This window comes from Cebus imitator, unplaced genomic scaffold (genome assembly GCF_001604975.1).
Source record: "Cebus imitator isolate Cc_AM_T3 unplaced genomic scaffold, Cebus_imitator-1.0 Scaffold217, whole genome shotgun sequence".
Taxonomy (NCBI): Eukaryota; Metazoa; Chordata; class Mammalia; order Primates; family Cebidae; genus Cebus; species Cebus imitator.
The window spans coordinates 3,308,674-3,327,818 of NW_016107532.1; the positions used below are offsets into that span (position 1 = coordinate 3,308,674).

A 19,145-nucleotide genomic window follows, 5' to 3' on the forward strand; every position below is an offset into this window, starting at 1 on the left:
TTTTTTTTGCTTTAGAGGTGGGGTCTCTCCATGTTGGCCAGGCTGGTCTCCAACTCCTGACTTCAGGTGATCTGCCCACCTCAGCCTCCCAAAGTTCTGGGATTACAGGCGTGAGCCACCGAGCCCAGCCTAGCATCTTAAAATTAAACATCCCATTCAGTTAACATTTATCCAGTTCCTACTTACACAAGGTGCTGTCTTGGCCATTGTTAACATTGGTACTTTTTGCTCAACTATTTAAAAATGTAAAATGCGGCCAGGTGCGGTGGCTCATGCCTGTAATCCAAGAACTTTGAGAGCCCAAGGCAGACAGATCACCTGAGGTCAGGAGTTCGAGACCAGCCTGGCCAACATAGTGAAACCCCATCTCTACTAAAAACAAAAATTAGCCAGGTGTGGTGACACACACCTGTAATCCCAGCTACTTGGGAGGTCGAGACAGGAGAATTGCTTGAACCTGGGAAGTGGAGGTTGCAGTGAGCTGATATCATGCCACTGCACTTTAGCTTGGGCAACAGAGTGGGACTCTGTCTCAAAAAAATAAAAACGTAAAATGCATTCTTAGCCACAAAAACAGGTGGAGGGGCCAGATTTGGCCACAGGTCAGAGTTTGCCAACTCTTGCACTAAAGTATTAGGTGAAAAGGCATTGTGTCAGCAGCTTACTGTCAAATAATTTGGGAAAAAGAAAGTTATTTGTACTGTACCTGCCACCTTTTGGTATTATTTAAAAATTAAATTTAGTATCATAAAAGAAGTAAAGGGAAGAAGTGGGTACATGGAACACAGGGTTGTCATGTTCAAGAATGGCAAAAAATGATGCCAGCTAAAGTTTGTTGAGCCTGGGACTCTGCCACTTTCTTTACACAGTGTGATTTATTTAATTCTCAACCATTTATGCAGTGAGGATTGTTCATTCTATTTTCCAGTTGAGGGATCATGTTCGGAGAGATGTAGTAACTTATCTGAAGTCACGTAGCTGTTAGTGACAAAGTTAGGATTTGAATCTAAGTCTTCTGACTCCAGATCCCTAATGTTCTAGCCTGTTATTTATTGCTTGCAAACTATAGTTGGTGATGGTAATTAGTATAGTCAACTACTATTTAAGACAAAATTAAATACTGATAAAAGTGGAAAAGGCTCTAGTAGGATAGGGGAATGAGAAATTGAAGAGCTAGGAAAGCTTGAAGGAGGTGGCATTTGAACTGTTTCTTTGAATAGAATTTCAATACTTGAGGTTGAGAAAACCCACAAAACACTTCTTAATTACAAAGGGAAAATGAGTAACTTTACCATGTTGCACCTGGCAAACTTTACTTTAATGAAGTGATCAAAGTTACCATTACCACTAATGGGGCAAATTGAAATCATGTATCACCTGATAGGAAATGCACGGAGAAGAACACAGCATCACTTCTATTATATTCCTATCCAAAACATGTAACCCGAACATCATCATAAGGTAACATCAGACAACCCCAAATCAAGGGACATCCGTAAGGATGTCAAGTCATGACAGTCCTTGGAAGGAAAGACTGAAGAACTATTGGAGATTGAAAGAGACTAAAGACATGGGCTGGGTGCGGTGTGGCTCACACCTGTAATCCCAGCACTTTGGAAAGCTGAGGCAAGTGGATCACCTGAGGTTAGGAGTTTGAGACCAGCCTGGCCAACATGGTAAAACCCTATTTATACTAATAATACAAAAATTAGCTGGGTGTGGTAGTGCACACCTGTAATCCCAGCTAATCCAGAGGCTGAGGCTGGAGAATCACTTGAACCCAGGAGGCAGAGGTTGCAGTGAGCTGAGATTGTGCCATTGCGCTCCAGCCTGGGCAAGAAGAACAAAACTCCATCTTAAAAAAAAACAGCAACACATGACAACCAAAGGCAAACATGATGATCCTGGATTGGATCCTTGGGCATGTAAGATATTGGAACAATTTGTAAAATTTGAATGGGATCTGTAAATTAGGCGGTAGTAATGTGTGAATATTAATTTTCTGATTTGGATGGTTGTATTGTGGTTATGTAGGAGAATATTCTCGTTTGTAGCAATCACACATGCTGAGGGAGAGGTTGGCAAACTTTTTCTATTAAGGACTGGGTAATATTTTAGGCTTTGTGAACCATATGGTTTCAGTCCCAACTACTCAACTCTGCTGTTACAGTGTGAAGGCAACTGTAGATGATGTAAATAAATATGCATGGCTGTTTTCCAATGAAGTTTTTTTTTTTTTTTGAGGTGGAGTCTCATTCTGTTTCCCAGGGTGGAGTGCAGCAGCACAATCTCATCTCACTGCAGCCTCCGCCTCCCGGGTTCAAGGGGTTCTACATCAGCTTCCAGAGTAGCTGGGATTACAGGCATGAGCCACCATACCCAGCTAATTTTTGTATTTTTAGTAGAGACGGGGTGTCACCAGGTTGGCCAGGCTGGTCTCAAACTCCTTAGTGATCTGCCCACCTCAGCCTCCCAAAGTGCTGGGATTACAAGTGTGAGCCACTGTGTCTGGCCTCCCAGTGAAACCTTTTTAATAGACACTGACGTTGGAATTCTTTATAATTAATTTTCATGTATCATTAAATATTTTTCTTTGTTTTTTTCTTTGAGATATTTTTTCTTTGAAATATTTTTCTTTGATTTTCTTTGATTCTTAGCTTGAGGGCCATGCAAAAACAGGTGGAGGGCCAGATTCGGCCACAGGCCAGAGTTTGCCCACTCTTACACTGACGTATTAGGAGGTGATGAGACATTGTGTCAGCAGCTCTTAAATAATTTAGGAAAAAGTAAGGTATTTGTACTATTCTTGCCACTTTTTGATAATCAGTTATTTAAAAATTAAATTTAGTATTTAAAAAGTGGAGGGAGGGGGACCTCCTCTTTCAGCTTTGGAGCCTTGCCTCCCTCTGTCTCTGTACAGGGGAGCTTCTTCCTTCTGTCTTCTTTCCTTCTTGCCCATTAAACTCTCCGCTCCTTAAACCTGAAAAAAGAAAAAAAAAGTAGAGGGAAGACTACATAAGTAGAGACAAGTAGGGCAGAGGAAAGTACTGAAGTACTGGGCTTTGGGAGGAGCATTCGGTAGGCTGATGTCACTGGGAGGAGGTGTGTGAAAGGGGTGTGGCCAACCGTAAGACTAGACTGGTGGGGCCATCACAGGGATGTCTTGATTACCTTGCCAGAATCTGACTCTTCTCTCCTTGAATTTTAGAATCATGGATACCGACTTATATGATGAGTTTGGGAATTATATTGGACCAGAGCTTGATTCCGATGAAGATGATGATGAATTGGGTAGAGAGACCAAAGATCTTGATGAGGTAAAACAAATATATTGCTCTTTTCATCTCACTCACTATTTATTTGTTTATTTAAAACAAGGTCTCTGTGGCCAGGCTGGAGTGTAGGGTCGCAATCTCAGCTCACTGCACCCTCCCACCACCTGGGCTTAAGTGATCCTCCTACCTCGACCTTCCAAGTAGCTTAGACTACAGGCACACACCACCTAATTTTTTTAAATTTTTTGTAGAGACAAAATGTTGCCCAGGCTGGTCTTGAACTCCTGAGCTCAAGCAGCCCACTTGCCTTGGCCTCCCAAAGTGCTAGGATTACAGGCAGGAGCCACCATGCCCAGCCTCCTCATTTTTTTTTTCTTTTTTTTTCCTTTCTTCTTTCAGAGTCTCACCCTGTTTCCCAGAGAGGAGCGTGGTGGCACCATCTTGGCCCACTGCAGCCCCTGCCTCCTGGGTCCAAGCAATTCTCATGCCTCAGCCTCCTGAGTACCTGGGATTATAGTCATGTGCCACCATGCCTGGCTAATGTTTTTTGTACTTTCAGTAGAGAGAGGATTTCACTATGTTCTCCAACCCCTGGAGAGTCTTGAACTCCTGACTTAAAGTGATCTACCTGCCTCAGCCCCCCAAAGTGGTGGGATTATGGCATGAGCCACTGCCCTCCATGCCCAACCCCCATTTTTTTTTTTATTAAGCAATGAAATTCTGAATCCTCTGTGTTCCTGTAATACCCTGTGTGCGTCTCTTGGTATTGCCCCTTTAGTAACATGACTAGGTGGGGTCTTATACTGCCCCAGCAAAGCTTAGCTGCTAAGGTTCCAAAAGAGAATATGTAGTTTCATTGATGAGATGGTTTTGTAATCTGAGCTGTAGCTCACCTGGTAGTAGTTCTTCCATTTCCCTGAAGTGTCTTTTAACAGTCATGAATAATTCCCACTTGGAAAAGATATTCAACTCTTCCAGCTGCATGCACTAGGAGCTCCCCTACAAGCTCAGGTTTTCCGAGATGCATAAAAACAATAGAAAGGGGCCGGGTATGGTGGCTCACACCTGTAATCCCAGCAATTTGGGAGGCTGAGACAAAAGGATCACTTGAGGTCAAGAGTTTGAGACCCAGCCTGGCCAACATGGTGAAACCCCATCTCTACTAAAAATACAAAAATTAGCCAGGCATGGTGGCACACGCCTGTATTCCCAGCTACTCGGGAGGCTGAGACAGGAGGATCACTTGAACCCAGGAGGCGGAGGTTGCAGTGAGCTGAGATCGCACCACTGTACTTCAGCCTGAGTGACAGAGTGAGATTCCATCTCAAACAGAAAACAACAACAACAACAACAACAACAAAGCAGATGACTGTTGTTGAATAATTGGAAGCTAGTATGAGTTTTATAAAAACAATTTTCTCTTGATTACTAGGATTACTAGGTTGAGACACAGGTCGGGGCATGCTGTGGACATGATATATCTTGATATGGGCAAGACATTTAAAGTTTTTTATTGATGTCTTATAAACTAGCTTTTTAATTTTCTTTTTAAAAATAAAGTTTTATGGCCTGGCATGGTGGCTCATGCCTGTAATCCCAGCACTTTGGGAGGCTGAGGCAGGTAGATAATCTGAGGTCAGGAGTTTGAGACCAGCCTGGGCAACGTGGTGAAACCCTGTCTCTACTAAAATACAAAAGTTAGCTGGGCATGGTCGCCCGTGCCAGTAATCCCAGCTACTCAGGAGGCTAAGGCAGGAGCATTGCTTGAACCCAGGAGATGGAGATTGCAGTGAGCCGAGATCACACCACTGCACTCTAGCCTGGGAGACACAGTGAAGCTCCTCAAACAAACAAAAAAAAAGTTTTGGCCAGGCACGGTGGCTCACGCCTGTAATCCCAACACTTTAGGAGGCTGAGGTGGGCGGATCACTAGGTCAGGAGATTAAGACCATCCTGGCCAACGTGGTGATATCCTGTCTCTACTAAAATACAAAAACTGAGCCATGCATGGTGGCGTGTGCCTGTAGTCCCAACTACTCGGGAGGCTGAGGCAGGAGAATCACTTGAATCCAGGAGGCAGAGGTTGCAGTGAACCGAGATTGTGCCACTGTACTCCAGCCTGGTGACAGAGCAAGACTTCATCTCAAACAAACAACAAAAAAACGGTTTTATGGTATGTGTGTTTTTTAATATAAGTATTTCACAAATACATTCTCATTCAAACTGTGTTTATAGAAAGATTTTGTTCCATTCACTCTCCTTCCCTAGTTAACCTCTGTAACTCATGATGTCCTAGTGAAAAGAACATGGGCTGGATCGTAATACAATTAGGGGAGGTCACAGTTGATTGAACAGTGGGACACAAAGATTTTTTATTAATAGGTCACCAGCAGAGCTCTTGTGATGTGTCCTAGGCATCTGTGTTTGGTCTTGTCCTTTTCAACTTAAAAAAAATTTATTTAAATTGAGACAAGGTTTCACTGCGTTGCCCAGGCTGATCTTGAACTCCTGGGCTCAAGCAATCTACCCGCCTTAGCTTCCCAAAATGCTGATATTGCAGGATGAACCACTGTGCCCGGTCATTCAACCTTTTTATCAGTGACTTGGGGGAAGATAGAGAACAGAGGTTTATCTGATTTGCACATGACATAAAGCTAATATATTGGATAACAGAATCTAAATTCAAAGTGATCCCAACAAACCTGAATTCTGGACTAAAAACCCAATAATAGGCCAGGTGTGGTGGCTCACACCTGTAATCCCAGCACTTTGGAAGGCCAAGGTGGGCAGATCACTTGAGTTCAGGAGTTCAAGACCAGCCTGGCCAACATGGTGAAACCCTGTGTACCAAATATACAAAAATTAGCTGGGTGTGGTGGTGTGTGCCTATAATCCCAACTACTCAGGAGGCTGAGGCAGGATTTTTTGCTGGGGGGGTGCGGGGTGAGGGCAGGTGGAATTGGTAAGTAACAGAGTTTCTTTTTAGGATGATGAAAATGATCTAAAATTAATTGTGGTGATGGTTGCACAATCCTGCAAATATACTAAAAACTGTTGAATTATGCACTTAAAATGGGTAGATTATATAGAATGTGAATTATGTCTTTATAAAGCTAATAACAAAAAATTTTTTTAAATAAAGAATGACGAGCTGGGCGGGGTGGCTCATGCCTGTAATCCCAGCACTTTGGGAGGCCTATGTGGGTGGGTCACAAGGTCAGGAGTTTGAGACCAGCCTGGCCAACATGATGAAACTCCGTCTGTACTAAAAATACAAAAATTAGCCCGACATGGTGGCACACGCCTATAGTCCCAGCTACTCAGGAGGCTGAGGCAGGAGAACCACTTGAACCCAGGAGGCAGAGGTTGCAGTGAGCCAAGATGGAGCCACTACACTGCAGCCTGGGTGACAGAGCAAGACTGCATCTCAAAAAGAAATAAATGAAGAAAGAATGATGGGCTAAATAAACACAGTGGCTTCACACCTATAATCCTAGCACTTTGGAAGGTCAAGGCAGGAGGATTGCTTGAACCCAGAAGTTTGAGACTGGCCTGGGCAATGTAGTGAGACCCCATTTCTACAAAAATTTTTCAAAATTAGCCATGGTGGCACATGCCAGTAAGCACAGCTACTGAGGAGACTGAGGCAGGAGGATGGCTTGAGCCCAGGAATTTGAGGTAGCAGTAAGCTATGATCATGCCATTGCACTCCAGCCTGGGCAACAGAGTGAGACCATGTGAAGGTTTTTACCTCGGTACAGACAGTTGAGTCACTCATACTCTTTAGTTCTTACTCCTCAGTTTCATTGCTATGCAAAACTCTGCTGTCATTTAATTAATTGGTTAATTCCCATTTATGTCATTCCCATACCTGCCGCCATAGTAATCTTTCTAATTTATGTATGTTTCTTTTTCTATGAGTTGCATAGTGTGTGTATATTTTAAGTACCTGTAAATGGTATCATCGTTTGCATTGTTCTATTGGGTTATATTCCCAAGAGCAGAGTTGCTGGTTATAGGATATTTTATATATCTCTATATATGCTTATTGTGTTTATACTTAGTTAATATGTTTATACTAAGTATTGTCAGATTGCCCTTTAGAATGGCTGTACTAGTCTGCCTTCTTTCCAGCAGAATGAGGGTTATAACCTCCTAGGCCACAAGATGCATAGATTTTTTTTTTTTTAATTTTATTGAAGTATATAACAGTAGAGATGCATAGATCTTGGTAGTGGAGACAGGAAAGATAGATATCCATTCTAAGGCTTGGTGCAGTGACTCACACCCATAATCCCAGCACTTTGGGAAGCTGAGGTTGGGGGATGACCTGAGGTCAACAGTTCGAGACCAGCCTGGCAAACATGATGAAACCCCACCTCTACTACTAAAAATACAGAAATTAGCTGGGCATGGTGGCATGTGTCTGTAGTCCCAGCTATTCGGAAGGTTAAGACAGGAGAATCTCTTGAAACCTGGGAGGCAAAGGTTGCAGTGAGCCGAGACCATGCCAGTATATTCCAACTTGGGCAGCAAGAGTAAAACTCCATCTCAAAAAAAAAAAAGGATTTTAATTTTTTTTTTTTTTTGAGACAGAGTCTTGCACTGTTACCCAGGCTATAGTGCAGTAGCGAGATCTCAGCTCACTACAGTCTCCGCCTCCTGGGTCCAAGCAATTCTCCTGCCTCAGCCTTGCGAGTAGCTGGGACTACAGGTGTGCACCACCATGCCCAGGTAATTTTTTGTATTTTTATTAGAGACGAGTTTCACCATGTTGGCCAGGATGGTCTCGATCTTCTGACCTTGTGATCCGCCTGCCTTGGCCTCCCAAAGTGCTGGGATTACAGGCGTGAGCCACCGTGCCCGGCCCAAAAAAAATAAAAGGCAATGATAAAAGAATGTTTGTTTAGTTTTATTTTAGACTTGTTGAATTGAGCTACTGTAGACTCAGGTAGAGATAATTACAGGCAGTCAGAAATCATTATACAAAATCCTGCGGTTAGATTCATAATCTATTCAGCAGTATGGGGTGGGAGAAAACTGGCTTGATAGCTATTTTGGAGCCACCGCCAGTAGGATATATGTGGCTGCCAAAAGAGCTAATATAATCTTAGGCCACCTTAGTAGAAGTAGAGTGTAAGATGGTAGGAGGTAGCCAGTCTCACCACTGGAGGGTTTTGTGTTCTTAAGGAAGAGGTTGGCATGCTGGAATTTGTGTGAAGGAAAACAAGCACCCACCAGTCCCTCTACCCACCTGCCTACATCTGTACTCATATACGATGCCTTCCCTTCTGTTCTTATGAATGATTTGTTCATTTCTGTCTGCTACAAACTAATCCCACTAATCCCATCCCTTCTCACCACTCAAGACCTTTGTCTGGCAATTCTCCCCCCTCTCCTGTGCCACCACCAGTTTTCCCTGTCTACTGGATCATCCCTGTCAGCATACACAGATGATTGTTTTCATTTCTTATTTTATTTTATTTTTTTTGCAACAGAGTCTCGCTCTTGTTGCCCAGGCTAGAGTGCAATGGCAGGATCTCGGCTCACCACAACCTCCACCTCCCAGGTTCAAGTGATTCTCCTGCCTTAGCCTCCCGAGTAGCTGGGATTACCAGCACCCACCACCAAGCCCAGCTAATTTTTTTTATTTTTAGTAGAGGCGGGGTTTCGACATGTTGGCCAGGCTGGTCTCAAACTCCTGACCTCAGGCGATCCACCTACCTCAGCCTCCCAAAGTGCTGAGATTACAGGCGTGAGCCACGGTGCCCAGCCAAAATGTTGTCATTTTATCCTAAAACTCTGTCTTGACCCCCATATTCCCGTTTATTTACCTCCAGACTTTCCCTGCTTTCCAGTGCAGCACATCTCAAATTAGTTGTTCATATTTGTGCTGTCTCCAGATCCTCTCTTCCCATTTTCCTTCAAATCCACTTCCATCCTTTTGCCTCTCCCATTCCAGACTGCTCTTGTCAAGGTCAGAGTGACCTCTGCCTTGCTAAATTCCAGAGTCAGTTCCCAGCCCTCATCCTACATGACCTGCCAGCATTGTCTGACCCAGCTGATCATTCCCTCCTCTAAAATATTCTCTTCCTTTGACTTTCAGAGAACCCCTGGTTTTCCTCCTCACTGACCATCCCTTCTTAGCTTTTGCTGCTGCTTCCTCATCATCTCCCTGACCTCCAAATGTCAGCAGGCCCAGGGCTCCATTCCTCAAACCTCTTCTCTGTCTGCACTCACTCCCATGGTAATCTCATCCAGCCTATCAAATAACCTATTCACTACGACTCAGATTTGTATCTCCAATCTGGACTTTCCTCTTGAATGTCATGTTTGTATGTCCAACTTCCTACGTGGCATCTCTACTTGATGTCTAACAGGGAATCTCAAGCCTGGCATATCTCACACGTAAAGACTGAGATTTCTCCGCCCTGCTCCCCCAACCTGCTCTTACAGTCTTTCTTCCTCATCTCAATAAAGGCAATGCCGTATTCCAGTGCTTAGATCAAAAACCTTGCTGGTTCTGTTTTTTCTCATACCCCCTTTCAATTCATTAGAAAACATTTTTGACTCTGCCTTTGTAATGTATCCAGAATTCAGCCTCTCCTCACCACCCTCCCAGTTCCTACTCTGTCTAGTCCAAGCCACCACCTCTGTTACTTCTTTCCTGGATTATCGCAGTAGCCTCCTAACTAATCTCCTTGCTTCTAGTGTATTCTCAGCATTAGAGCCGGAGTGGTTCTTTTAAAACAGAAGTCTGATCATATCACCTCTCTGCTCCAAACCCCTGGTGCAGAGTTTCTTCATCTCAGCACCATTGACATTGGGGCCAGATAATTCTTTCTCTGAGGATTCTGTGTGTTGTAGGATGTTTAGCAGCATCCTGGCCTCTACCCACTGGGTGCTAATGGCGCCTGTCCCCCAACTTTTGCTCTAGAGTAAAAGTAGAGTCCAATTTCTTAGAGCACTCCAGAATATCCTGCATACTCGCCTCCCAGGTGATGGCAGCTTGCTGTTCCCCATCCTTAACTCCATTCTCACCATATCGTCTTCCTTGGTAAACCTCAAAGTTGCCACATGCGCTTGGCTCTGGGCCTTTTCATTTGCTCTTTCCTTAGCTGATTAGAATGCTCTTATTCCCCCATATTCCCGTTTATTTACCTGCAGATTTTCTCAGGTACCAGTAGAGCTTATTTTCTCTGCAAGATTTTTCTCTCCAATAGCACCTCTTTTTCCTTCATTGTTTTATTATTAACACCTAGAACAGTGCTTGGCACATATTAAGTGCTCAGTAAGTGTTTACTGAATGAATGAATAAATCAGGATGTTTTAGGGCATAAAGGGTGACCTGGTAGCCACCTTAGATTATTTGGAAGACTTTTTAGCAGAAGTGAGAATGTCTTCATTAATGTTACATGTGACCATGGATTCATTTGTAGGGAGGTAGATTTGAAGTTATTTAATTGTTAAGTGTACAATTTAATGGCTTTTCAGGTATTCACAGAGTCATGCAACTGTCATCACAGTCAATTTTAGAACATTTTCATTACCTCAGAAAAAAACTCCACACTCCTTAACCATTTTCCTCCCACCCACACCTACCCTGCCAGCCCTGGGCAGTCTGATTTCTGTCTATGTAGATTTCCTATTCTGGATACTTTCATATAAATGGAATTGTATAATATGCAGCTTTTTCAGTCTGGCATCTTTACTCAGCATCATGTTTTCAAGGCTCATCTATAGTGCAGCATGTGTATACCTATAGCAAGTATATATATTTTGTTTGTTTTTGTTGCCAATAATCTATTGTATGGACGTAACACATGTCATTTATCCAGTCATCAGTGGATTGACATTGGGTTGTTCCCACTTTTTGGCTATTATAAATAATGCCACTATGAACATTGATTTCTAAGTTTTTGTGTGGCTGTAAGTTTTCATTTGTCTTGGGTGTATACTTAGGAGTGGACTTGCCGGGTTATGTGTAACTCTGTGTTGAACATCTTGAGGAACTACCAAACTATTTTCCAAAGCAGCTGCACCTTTTCCCGATCAGCATTGTGTGAGGTTTGTTTCTCCACATCTTTACCAGCACCTGTTACCGTATATCACAAAGTTATTTTCCAAAAACAATTCTGTGGATATAAGTGAAAAATTTAAAGATATTGGCTTATCCCCAGTTTTTACCTCTGGCTTCTGGTTTCTGCCCTTGGAGAAAGTTACTTTTCTTCCCCCTAAAAGGCTATGTTGTGATTTGTTTTCTCGTCTCAATCCACTTGTGACTAGTGGCCCACATTCAGAAAGGGGCCAACTAGAACGCTCTTCTGAGGCAATTATCCTGCCTCCGCCTCCCTAGTAGCTGGGATTATAGGCGTCTGCCACCATGCCTGGCTAGCTTTTGTATTTTCAATAGAGTCAGAGTTTCACCACGTTGGCCAGGCTGGTCTCGAACCCCTGACCTCAAGTGATCCACTGGCCCCGTCTTCCCAGAGAGCTGGCTTTGGCTTAGAGTATTCTCTTTGTGAAGGGTCTCACAGGAGTGGAACCTGCCCCGTTGGCATAGAACTCATAATAAGAAGCTGGCCAGCATGTACAGTCACTGCTCTTACTCATGGAAGGTGGTCAGACATCAAACAGGAGAAGCATGTGCCTCTTCAATTCTTCTCCCTCTTGCTTTCAGATGGATGATGATGATGACGACGATGACATAGGGGATCATGACGATGACCACCCCGGGATGGAGGTGGTGCTGCATGAGGACAAGAAGTACTACCCAACAGCCGAGGAGGTGTATGGCCCTGAGGTGGAGACCATAGTTCAAGAGGAAGACACTCAGCCTCTCACAGGTACGCCAGGAGGAGCTGGGCTGTGAGGAGGTGAAATTGAAACCTGGAAACTTCATTTCATAGCTGTCAGCAAATGACTTGATCAGTTTTTCTTTACTACTTTCTGGTACTATTTCTGGATTAAGAGTCAGTTAATCCTCTTTTAATATTCAGTAAAGCTCTTAACTAGTTACTAAGAAAATAAGAGTTATTTCTTATCTGCTGTCAGTTTAGGTGCATGAAGACTGTCATTTAGTTTATTTACCCTGTGGCCTGATATGTTTTTCCATCCAAATAACCCCAACCTTTTAACGAGTTCTCATAATGTGTATTGTCCATTTCTTTTTCTTTTTTTGAGATGAAATCTTACAGGGAGCCACTGCAACCAGCCCTATTGTCCATTTCTTAATAGTTTTCATAGACTGGAAGTGGTGGCTCACACCTGTAATCCCAGCACTTTGGGAGGCTGAAGCAGGAGGATCGCTTGAGCCCAGCAGTTCAAGACCAACCTGGGCAACATGGCAAAACCCTATCTCTATAAAAATTACAAAAATTAGCTGGGCATGGTGGTGGATGCTTCCCAGCAACTCAGGAGACTAAGGCAGGAGGATCGCTTGATGGTGCCACGTGTACACTTCAGCCTGGGTAACAGAGCATAACCCTGTCTCAAAAAAAAAAAAAAGTTTTTGTTGATCTTCTGGAACTGACATTGACCTCAGCCTACACCCATTCCCTCTCCCTTCTTCCCACTCTCCCTCAAAATGAAGTCCAGACTCCTCTTTCCACAATTCAAGGCCCTTCACTGTCTCATGCCAAACAGCATTTCCAAAACTTTCTCAACATATGAGTGATCCTTGAGAGTAAAATAAATGGATGTTATACATCATACGTTCTGAAAGATCAGTCTAATGGTATAGTGCTTTGTATTTTTATGTTTTATGCCTACCTACACATCACTACCTTTTTTTTTTTCTTCTAGAACCCATTATTAAGCCAGTAAAAACCAAGAAATTCACTCTGATGGAGCAGACATTACCTGTTACGGTATATGAAATGGAGTAAGTTATAAGGTTGCTCGGCTTCTCTGCAGGAAGGCTGTGGGTTCACGTTTTGTTTTGTTTTGTTTTGTTTTTTGAAACAGAGTCTTGTTCTGTCACTAGGCACCAGGCTGGAGTGCAGTGGCACGATCTCAGCTCACTGCAACCTCCACCTCCCGGGTTCAAGCAATTCTCCTGCCTCAGACTCCCGAGTAGCTGGGACTACAGGTGCATGCCACCAGGCCCAGCTAATTTTTGTATTTTTTAGTAGAGACAGGTTTCACCATGTTGGCCAGGATGGTCTCGATCTCTTGACCTTGTGATCCGCCCACCTCGGCCTCCCAAAGTGCTGGGATTACAGGCGTGAGCCACCGCGCCTGGCCGACTGGGTTCATGCTTTTATAGAGATGGGAGGTGGTTTGTGGCTGAAATCGCCAGAAAGTTATGGCAGCACGTATCTCCATGTCTCTCAAATTCTCCTTCTGCTGATGTGGCTGCTGGGATATTTGGGCTTAGTCTTTTCTCTTGGTGCTCATCCAGATGTTAGCTGTTTCTTCTTCTTCCAGATCTTTAGTTTGATATTGAAAACCAGCCTTTAGGACAGACCTGGGTATTATAGTTAACACTGTTGGGTCCACCAGAGTCAGTAGTTGGGTCCACCAGAGTCAAAACAGCCTGTTTCGACTCAGTAAGATTGATAAGTGTATTTTAGGAACATATTAGTTCTTTATTTCATTTTTGTTGTTATTGTAAGACAATGTCTCATTTTGTTGCCCAGGCTGGAGTGCAGTGGCACGATCACGGCTCATTGCAGCCTTGACTTCTTAGGCTCAATAGATCTGTCAGCCGCAGCCTCCTAAGTAGCTGGGACTACAGGAACACACCACCCCACCTGGCTAATTTTTGTGTTTTTATAGGGCTTTACTGTGTTGCCCAGGCTGGTCTCAAACTTCTGGGCTCAAATGATTCTCCTGCCTTAGCTTCCCAGTGTGCTGAGATTACAGGCGTGAGCCAACTGTGCCCGGCCCTCCACTCTTTATTTTGAAAAGGAGAGCAGAAGCAGGTGGATATATGTGTAGGATCATTTAGGTGCTCTCTGTCTCTCTCTGTCTCTCTTTTGTTGTTGTTGTTGTTGTTGAGACAGTCTCATTCTGTTGCCCAGGCTGGGGTGCAGTAGTGTGATCTTGACTCACTACAACCTCCACTTCCCAGGTTCAGATGATTCTCCTGCCTCAGCCTCCCCAATAGCTAGGATTACAGGCACGTGCCACCATGCCTGGCTAATATTTCTAGTAGAGACGGGGTTATATCATGTTAGCCAGGCTGGTCTCGAACTCCTGACCTCAGGTGATCCGCCTACCTCAGCCTCCCAAAGTATGGGGATTACAGGCATGAGCTGCTGTGCCCGGCTTCTTTTTTTTTTTTTAAGAGACGGAATCTTACTCTGTCACCCAGGCTGGTGTGCAGTGGTGCAGTCTAGTCTCTGCAGCCTTGGGCTTAGGCGGTTCTCCCACCTCAGCCTTTTGAGTAGCTGGGATTACCAGTGTGCGCCACTGTGCCTGGCTAATTTTTAAATTTGTTGTAGCAATGGAGTCTTGCTAGGTTGCCCAAGCTGGTCTTGAACTTCTGGCCTCAAGCATTTCTTCCACTTTGGTCCTCAAAGTGCTGGGATTGCAGGTGTAAGCCACTATGCCCAGCCATTTAGGCTCTTTATACTCTAAACTGTTATGGAAAACATTTTCACTAGCAAAATATACTTGTCCTCATATATTGAAATGCTTATGACTTATTAGATAACGAAGCTTTTTTTTTTTTTTTTGAGATGGAGTTTCCATTTCTTGTTGCTCAGGCTTGATCTCAACTCACTGCAACCTCCGCCTCCCAGGTTCAAGTGATTATCTTGCCTCAGCCCCTCGAGTAGCTGGGATTGCAGGTGCTTGCCACCATGCCCAGATAATTTTTTGTATTTTTAGTAGAGATGGGGTTTTGCCATGTTGGCCAGGCTGGTTTCAGACTCCTGACCTCAGATGACCCACCCACCTTGGCCTCCCAAATTGCTGGGATTACAGGCATGAGCCACTGCGTCCAGCCTGATAAAGAAACTTTTAATTTTGTTTGCGTTTAAAACATACTGGAGCTGGGCACAATGGCTCATGCCTGTAATCCCAGCCATTTGGGAAGCCAAGGCACGCAGATCACTTGAGCCTGTGAGTTTGAAACCAGCCTGGGTAACATGGTGAAACCCTGTCTCTATTAAAAATACAAAAAATTACCTGGTCTTGGTGACATGCACCTGTAGCCCCAGCTGCTTAGGAGGCTGAGGCAGGAGAATCTTCTGAGCCCGGGGAAGTTGAGGCTGCGATAAGCCATGCTTGTGCCAGTGCACTCCAGCCTGGGCAATGAGAGTGAGACCCTGTCTAAAAACAAAAAAACCTACTGATCTCTTGTATGTTCAAAACATTAGAGTCCCTTCTGAAATAGATTATCTCCCATCGTGCAGACATTTTTAATTTTATTTATTTATTTATTTGTTTGTTTGTTTTTTAGACAGAGTCTTGCTCTGTTGCCAGGCTGGAGTGCAGGCACGCAGCCTTGGCTCACTGCAACCTCCACCTCCTGGGTTCAAGTGATTCTCCTGGCTCAGCCTCCCGAGTAGCTGGGACTACGGGCACGCACCACCATGCCCAGCTAATTTTTGTATTTTTAGTAAAGACGGGGTTTCACCATGTTGGTCAGGATGGCTTGATCTCTTGACCTGTGACCTGCCTGTCTTGGCCTCCCAAAGTGCTGGGATTATATGCCCAGCCTCTTCTTTTGTTTTCAGTCTTGCTATATTACTGTTGAAATTCCTGTGGGCTGGGCGTGGTGGCTCATGCCTGTAATCCTAGCACTTTCGGAGGCAGAGGCCGGCAGATCATTTGAGGTCAGGAGTTCGAGACCAGCCTGACCAATGTGGTGAAACCCTGTCTCTACTAAAAAATTAGGTGGGTCTGATAGTACATACCTGTAGTTCCAGCTACTTGGGAGGCTGAGGCAGGAGAGTCGCTTGAACCCAGGAGGCGGAGGTTGCAGTGAGCTGAGATTATGCCATTGCACTCCAGGCTGGGTGACAGAGCGAGAGAAAAAAAAAAAAATTCCCGTGATAGTCATTCACAGATTGTGTTACCTCATGGATAAGTTTCTTGCATTCCTAAAGCCAGAGCTGTATAAGTATAGACATTCACATCTATCTGCCTGAGTGCTCTCCAGTTGGTCTGAAAGTTGTTCCTGGCCAAAAATACCTGAAACACCTTTACACCACTCCTCATTTGGAAACTTTTGCCAAAGTCTCTTTTCTCTTTTCCTTTGTCCTTTCAGTTTCTTGGCAGATCTGATGGATAACTCAGAGCTCATCAGAAATGTGACCCTTTGTGGACATCTCCACCATGGCAAGGTACGAGAGAACTTTCAGCTGCTTGGAACAGGATTTCTCTTTTGTGCCTCCTTGTTTTTTGAGCTCTCAGAATCACAGCGGTTGAGGTCCCAGGTCACAAGGCTCAACTCTTGACTAGGGGCGCTGCATGCCTGTTATGAAACCATGCTGTGAAATTCTGGCTTTTCCCAAGCAGCAGGTGGAGCCTGTTCCTAAGCCACTTGCATGCCTGAGCCTTGTGTCTATATCTGGACAGAAGATGGGAAATTGAGCCTTACTCTGATTTTTATAAGTTTTCATTTCCTGGGGGATGCCTGTCTAAGAAAGATTTCATCTTTTATTTGACAATAATCCTGTGGCTTCAGTGTTAATTCTTTGCTGTCCCATAATCCTCCTTGCTTTCTTCTCCTTGTCCCTAAATTATGTGATGTATTAGGAGCTGGGGGAAGGGCACAGTAAATTTTCCTCTGTGGTTGGCAGGTCTTAACTGTCTCTTTCCTTTTAGACATGTTTTGTAGATTGTTTAATTGAGCAGACTCACCCGGAAATCAGAAAGCGCTATGACCAAGATGTAAGTAGAACTTCTGTTGAGGGTTTAGGATGAACCATTCGGAACAGCTAGAGATGTCTCTCTCCTTCTCCTTCCTTCACCCTTCCTGTTCGCTATAAATAATGACGCCTCCAAAGTGCAGCTTTATAATTGTAATCTCTATTAATAGGCTGTAAGAAAATAATTTCAGTTTCAACTTTCTCAGGAGCATAGAGAATATTAAGCTGCAGTATTTTTGGATGATCCATTTTGCACTTGGGATCCCTCCTCTGTTATGATATATCCTGACTTTGATAGTCTGTTCTTTCCTGTCATAGTATTAATAGCCTGCTCTATAAATATGATACGGTTGTACCTGGTTTTCATGGTAAATTTAAATGCCTGTGAATAAGGCCAACTGTGGCTGCAAGTCTCAATGCAATAAATGTTCACTCCCTGCCATATTGGTTGTTTTAACACTCTAACATGAAGGTTGACGTATCTCCCTTTACCACACTAAGAATTCCGTGCATTTGATATAAATCAGCTCTTAGCTACACCTGGTCTTCAGTGACCTCCCCCAACTCAAAAAGACAAAAACAGGCTGGGCATGGTGGCTCATGCCTGCAATCCCAGCACTTTGGGTGGCCAGGGTGGGAGGATCACTTGAAGTCAGGAGTTTCAAATCAGCCTGTCCAATACAGGAAAAGATCATCTCTATTAAAAATGCAAAATGTAGCTGGGCACAGTGGTGCACACCTGTAGCCTCAGCTACTCGGGCTGAGGCAGGAGAATCGCTTGAACCTGGGAGGCAGAGGTTGCAGTGAGCCAAGATCACACCATTGCACTCTAGCCTGGGCAACAGAGAAGACTCCATCTGAAGAAAGAAAAAAAAAGAAACCGCAACCAAAAAAAAAACCCTGGCCAGGCGCAGTGGTTCACGCCTTTAATCCCAGCACTTTGGGAGGCCATCACGGGTAGATCACTTGAGGTCAGGAGTTTGAGAGCAGCCTGACCAACATGGTGAAACCCCATGTTTACTAAAAATACAAAATTAGCTGGGCATGGTGGTGCATGCCTATAATCCCAGCTACTGGGGAGGCTGAGGCAGGAGAATCACTTGAACCCAGAGGTGGAGGTTGCAATGAGCTGAAGTCTCACCATTGCACTCCAGCCTGGGCAACAAGAGCAAAACTCTGTCTCAAAAAAAAAAAAAAAAAACCCTCCACACACCCAGGAGAATTTCCAGCTGGGCGGGCACTGGTCTCATTGTCTGTAATTGCTGTGGGGACACCTTGTTCTCTCTCTAATCTCAAAGAAACCCTTGAGTTGGGAGGTGATGAGGGAAAGTGCTTGATGGTTCATTTGTGGGAGAGGAGTCTGAATTCAGGTGGTAACAACAGTTAATTTTTTTCAGCTGTGCTATACTGACATCCTCTTCACAGAGCAAGAGGTAAGCATGCCTTGAGGAGTCCGATTGTTGCCTCCACCAGATCTACCAGTAATAGTTTTGTAGGGAATGTAGGAGAGCCTTTATGATAGCATTTTAGTTCTTACCCTACCCCTCTCTTTCCACTTCTCACACCCCTTCCTCCAGCCACTCCAGGGTTATAATTTGAAAGAGAACTGGGTAGGCAAGCTGCAGGTTGGGTGGGGGGACCCTCCTGTTCTTGACTAGATTAAAGTTGGCCTAATACTGAGTAAATGCCAGGAGACGATGCCTGCATTTGTGCTATAGTTATACAGAAGCTCAGTGTGATTTTTTTAAATGACATCATCCTTGAAAAATCTGCAGGATGACTTCATCCATATGATGACCTCTTTCTAGGAGTAGCTTCTCTTTGAAAATGGGTTCCTATGTCTTTGTGCTTTTCTTTTTGTCTTTCCATCGAATCTTTCTCCTCTCTGACCCCTTCTCTTTCTCCGCCTCCTGTTTCTGTCCCTTTTTCCTAACGGAAGTTTTAAGTACAAGTAAGCATGGCTGACTAAAGGCACTTGGAATTAGTTAAGAATGATCAGCATAGGCCGGGCGCGGTGGCTCAAGCCTGTAATCCCAGCACTTTGGGA

At 44.2% G+C, this 19,145-nt stretch overlaps 1 protein-coding gene across 2 annotated transcripts in view; it reads left to right on the plus strand.

The window, feature by feature from the left end:
* Positions 1–19,145, plus strand: part of EFTUD2 (elongation factor Tu GTP binding domain containing 2) — a 52,207-nt gene that overhangs the window by 1,877 nt on the left and 31,185 nt on the right. For both annotated transcript variants that reach the window (XM_017549321.2, XM_017549322.2), the window contains exons 2-7: positions 3,209–3,317; positions 11,956–12,121; positions 13,080–13,158; positions 16,495–16,570; positions 17,055–17,120; positions 18,496–18,531. In XM_017549321.2, coding sequence (XP_017404810.1) covers positions 3,213–3,317; positions 11,956–12,121; positions 13,080–13,158; positions 16,495–16,570; positions 17,055–17,120; positions 18,496–18,531 — 528 coding nt within the window. In that variant the 5' untranslated portion in view covers positions 3,209–3,212. The remainder of the gene's footprint in view (positions 1–3,208; positions 3,318–11,955; positions 12,122–13,079; positions 13,159–16,494; positions 16,571–17,054; positions 17,121–18,495; positions 18,532–19,145) is intronic.